A 5,111-nucleotide genomic window follows, 5' to 3' on the forward strand; every position below is an offset into this window, starting at 1 on the left:
TTTTTGTATATCTGCCGAGTTGAGTCCCTGTTCTGCACTCTGGGTTCACTCCTAACCGCAAACCATGACAGGTGGCTCCTGATCACTCCTCCTGCCTGGAGGAGAGCATTGTCCCTCCACGGCAGTTTCCACAGACGACCCGATAACAGACATCGCAGGATTGGAAACCACGGGGCACTCACGTGCTCGGGGGCTATCAGAATGGCAGACAGTTCTTCCTCCTGAACTTGGCTAAGAAACCGTGATATTAGAGGGACGGGGGGGAAGCGTAAAGGAGCATTTCGGGCCACGGGCTGTGGGCAAACGCATCCACTCCTAACAGTGGATCGTCCCGTGGGCTCAGTGAGAACCATAGTTGGCACTGGGCGTTCTCCCGCGTGACAAATAAGTCCACTTCTGCTCTGCCAAATTTCTTCCAGATCTGAGAAATCAGCTCGGGATGGAGGCTCCAGTCCCCGTGGCGCGGACCGCCCCTGGACATTATGTCCGCTCCTCTGTTCAGAACGCTGGGGATGTACACTGCTTTGATGGAGAGCAGGTTTTCGTGTGCCCGACACAGCAGCTGTCTCACAATGTGTAACATTTGGGCTGAGCGCACGCCCCCCCTGCCAGTTTATGTAAGCTGCAGTCACCTTGTTATATGTGTGGATCAGAACATGCTGATTATGCAGATAATGTGTTGAATCACATTCAAAACCGTGCGACATTCCAAAATATTTATGTGAGCTGATGTGTGAGCTGGCCACAGCGCCCCCACTGCTCGTGACAGGCACGTTCCTCCCCAACCTGACAGGGACGCGTCTGTGAAAACTGAGATATGTGACGTAGGTCTGCTGATAGGGACTCCCTACGACAGCATGAGAGGATTTCCCCAATGTTTCAGGTCAGTTCCCACGGAGGGGGGCACAGAAATCCTCCGCCTCTTCTGCCTTACCAGGTCTATGCGCAGACGAGCGAACCATCTCTGGAGACGTCTCATGTGAAATAGGCCCAGCGGGACCACCGCGTGAGCTGATGACATTGTTCCCAATAGTTTCATGATGGAGACAGCTGTCACTACTCTGCCGGGTTTTACGTGGCGGAGCTGGTTTTTTAGAGTTTTGGCTCTCGTTTGTGATAAACTGGCCCACATAGTGACAGAGTTTAGCTCCACTCCCAGATTAACGATCATCTGGGCCGGGAGAATCGAGCTGTTCTCCCAGTTTATGGCAAAGCCAAGATTTAACAGCTGTGACGTCAGCGCTTTGGTTTGCGCCACTGCTTCCTGCCTGGATCGGGTCAGCAACAGCAGATCATCCAGGTAAAACAGAATTCTCATCCTTGCTCTGTGTAGCAGCTGCAGGGCCGTCTCCATGCATTTTGAAAACGTGCGTGGTGCGAGGGAGTAACCGAACAGAAGTTTCTTGTATTGGTACTGGATCCCTTGGAAGGAGAAGTGCAGGAACTCTCTGTGCTTTGGAATGATTGGAATGTGAAAATAAGCGTCTTTGAGATCGATGGAGGTAAACAGTCATTCTGGTGAATGTTGTTCAACAGCTGTCTGGTTGTCAACATGTGAAACTGTCTCTCCAAAATCGACTTGTTGAAAACGGATAAATCTAAGATGGGTCTCATCCCACCGGTCCATTTCGGAACCAGGAAGTAACGAGAGTAAAACCCTGGGTTTTCCTCTCCATTGGGAACCCTGGAAATTACATTTTTTACCAGTAGTTCCTGAACTTCTGCATGAAGGGATGAGATCTGTTCTGAAGATGACAGAACCATCTCTATAATACCTATGAACGGTGGGGGTTGAGCTGTGAACTGCAGCGTGTAACCCTTGCTGATAAGACGGTTCATTCAGTTGTTCAGGGAGCACACTCAATGCCACTCCGTGTAACGCTCTGGGAGCGGGCATGAGTTTTTGTGTTGTGTTATGTCTTTTACGGACGCCAGCCAAGTCAAAGCCTCTGTGCCACTGCCGGGCTGCAGGCTCACATCAGAACTGATGTGAGCTGACATGCGCTGAGGGGAGGCGTGCGCGCCCTCAGCCATGCGACGTAGTTTGGGTGGGGGCAGTCGCCGCCGCGGGGATACGCGTTTGTCTCCGCTGCGGTCAGAAAGGGCAGAACACACCCTGGGCTGAGAACGAAATTTTCTCCTGGACTCGGTATGCCGAAAAAATTCATTTTTTGCTGCTGTGTCCAGTGGGCATTGTGTGTGTTTTCTCGAGCTGCAGTGACTTTTTAAAAACCTGTTTGAGGACACCAGCTCATTTTGTGTGGAGGATGTGTGCAGAGAAGCCGCTGTGAGATCATTCGAACTGACAGTCAGGCTGAAATCAGACACTTTATTCACTGAATTATGTTTTTGTTTCATTTCAAAACTCAAGTCATCATTATGCATACACACATCCTCCGCAATGAGTCATTTCTTAAATCTTCTCCCCTGTGAGCCCTGAGGCTGGTTGTTCCAGGGCGGTGCCTGTTGGCGGTCTCTGGGGAGACGCTGGGCCGCTGGTTGCTGGGATGAGAAGGGCTGTTCTCTGGCGGGAGGACGTTGCTGCAGTGTCTCTGCTGCTGTCTCTGGCCATGACGATCCCTCCAGCGGACGGGGGGGTGGGAGGAGGAGTGCGGCTTCATCAGGTGGAGCACAGTCTTTGACACCTCCTCCGACTTCTTCGATTTTTCGAGCATGGCCTTGAAATTGGCTCCGAACAGCGCGTCCGTCGTGATGGGGCCCTCCAGCAGGTCTTTCTGCAGTTTCTCCAACAGGGAGGGGGAGTGTTGGAGCCAAGTGGACTGCTGGATCATTGTCATCCAGGCGGCGATGCGAGACAGTCAGACAGCAGAGGAGGCGCACAGGTTGAGGATGATGTCCGATGCCTTGCAGAGTGAGCTCTTTGTCTCCTCAGGCAGGTCTGTTTCCTCTAGCCTCTTCGAGATGCTGTAGGCCAGCAGAGCGACATTGGTGTTCGCTGCGGCCGCCTGGAATGCACACTGGTGAGCTTGGTTGGAGAGTGACGTCACCGTCTGGTCGTGTTTCCCTAGAGGAACTGGACGCTGGTCCAACCTGGACACTTTTGCTTCAAGAGTTTCCGCCAGGCTTGGCTCCGGGGGGGTACAGAGGGAAAATTCCGCTCAGTAAACCCGTCCACTCTGGTGATGGGCGCGAAGGTGGAGACGGGAGCTCTCAATTTACCAGGTCCAGCCGCGGCCTCGTTCCAGTAGGACGTCACTGCTGGGAAACGAGGCCAGATGTGGTCAGGGCGGCGAGCCGGGGTGGAGCCAAACCTTCCCGCTAGATCATCCGATCTGGGCGGGGGGAGGAAAGGGATGGAAAGTCCCTTCGTGTCAGATGCCTCCTGGATTTTGCCAGGCAGCTCCGAGAGGAGGGCACCAACGGCTGGGAGCGGTGTGGTCGCTGATGCAGAAAGGCCCGGGAGGGGTGAGCATCTGCTCTGCCCCTCCCGTTCCAACACTACGCTCTCTGGGAGGGAATGAGTAGTGGGGCTGCTGCTGACGTTGCCTGCCCCGGAGGAACCATCCGATTCGCTCCGAGACCCGGCGTCAAAAAAATCAATGGCATCGTCCAGCGAGCAGTCCCCCGCCACGGAGAGGCACTCCTCGACGTTAGCCTTAAACAAGACTGCTCGCCTCTGCCTCTCCTCAGGGGGGAGGAGGTCACAGAGGCGGCAGGAGGAGGCAAGGTTGGCGTGGCGGGGACCTAGGCATCCTTCGCAGGTGTTGTGCCGGTCGAAGCTCAGCATGTAGCCGGTCTTGCAGGATGGGCACAGGTGGATGGTGTTGGTGCTGGACATCATGTTGTTGGAAGATCAGTGCTAGTTGCTTGCTGAAGAAAAATGGGAGCCGATTACCCACTCTCAACGTAATTTATACAGACCGGGTGGGGCCCACACGGCAGGTGGGCGTGGACGAAATTTTTCAGTGTGACGCTTTGTGTGACGGGATAAAGCCCACAAGCAACAGCCTTAAAGGGCAAAGCCTATACGAAATAGAACTGGGGTTTTTTTCCCACTTTGGAGTAAGCTGTTGGGGGAGAAGTAGTTTTGTTTGGTGTTTCCTCAGAGTGATGAAGACCTCTGGATGGAAGGTGAAACGTCTCAGCACAAAAAAAAAAAAACAAAGTCCAGATGATCTGACTGAACAATCTTGGATTTTATTCCTGGATTATTGAGCTTGCACTTTGGAGAACAGTTTTTGTTGTGGCCCAGTAAAACTGATGCCATACTGAAGATGTGATCAGTCAATTCTTTCAGGCTGTTTAAACAAATCCAGTTGACTGACTATCCTGTTAATTATCTCATTATTGCAAAGATTATTTTAGGTTGTCTCCTTAATTGTCTTGTTTTCTGGATTATCTTATCTAAACTGAACTTTCTGACATCAGGACAAGCTGAAGATTAGCAGCACGTCATCGACCGTCATCCCTTGTCAGATTACCAGTCCCCCCAGTCCCCCGAGCGCCCCAACCCCCCCACCCCCCCCCCCCCCCCCCTCCCCCCATCTTATCAGTCTATCAGATCCTCTTGTGACAGATGCATGTGTTAGCGTGACTCTGAACAGGGAAGCCCTGCTATAAATACAAACGTGTCAGAGTCTCTAACAGGCTCATCACACCAGGGAAGCGGGTCAAGTTAAATCTAAACATAACCCGTCCTCTGATACCCATCATTCTTTAAATCCAAGTTGTTTCTTCTTAAACTGCAGTAAAAGTGATGCTGTGAATATTTAAAGCTCAGTCGTGTTTGGTATATTGACCCAGTAGAATATCTTGATGCATGCTCAATAATCCAGGTAGAAAAATCCAAAAAAGTTCAATCTGGTCCTCTGGACATTCAAAAAAACAAAAGCAAAACAAATTAAAAAAAATTCTAGAAACGTTTCGTCTCTCATCCGAGAGACTTCCTCAGTCTGAGGTGCTGTTTTCAGCTCAGTCTCTTAAATAGCACCTTCTTAGAGTGGATCAACCAGTTTGCTGCTGACAACCAAAACCAGCTGATCACATGCTCAAGAAGGACCATCAGCCTAACAATGGGTCATTAGCACACTGATGGCTGTTTACTACTCACAGAGGGCTGAGTGATACTAGCAATCACAGCATTGTAAGAG

The 5,111-nt window shown here is 51.5% G+C and overlaps 1 protein-coding gene across 1 annotated transcript in view; it reads right to left on the reverse strand.

The window, feature by feature from the left end:
• The window catches only part of ttll11 (tubulin tyrosine ligase-like family, member 11), a 113,166-nt gene extending 110,491 nt beyond the window's left edge, over positions 1–2,675 (reverse strand). The window contains exons 1-2 of the mRNA XM_037692545.1: positions 2,464–2,675; positions 1,927–2,089 (exon numbers count right to left, since the gene is read on the reverse strand). Of these exons, the coding sequence (XP_037548473.1) occupies positions 1,927–2,089; positions 2,464–2,675 (375 nt within the window). The remainder of the gene's footprint in view (positions 1–1,926; positions 2,090–2,463) is intronic.
• Between the last annotated feature and the right edge of the window lie 2,436 nt (positions 2,676–5,111).

This window comes from Nematolebias whitei, chromosome 18, assembly GCF_014905685.2.
Source record: "Nematolebias whitei isolate Nwh7 chromosome 18, NemWhi1, whole genome shotgun sequence".
NCBI classification, from domain to species: Eukaryota; Metazoa; Chordata; class Actinopteri; order Cyprinodontiformes; family Rivulidae; genus Nematolebias; species Nematolebias whitei.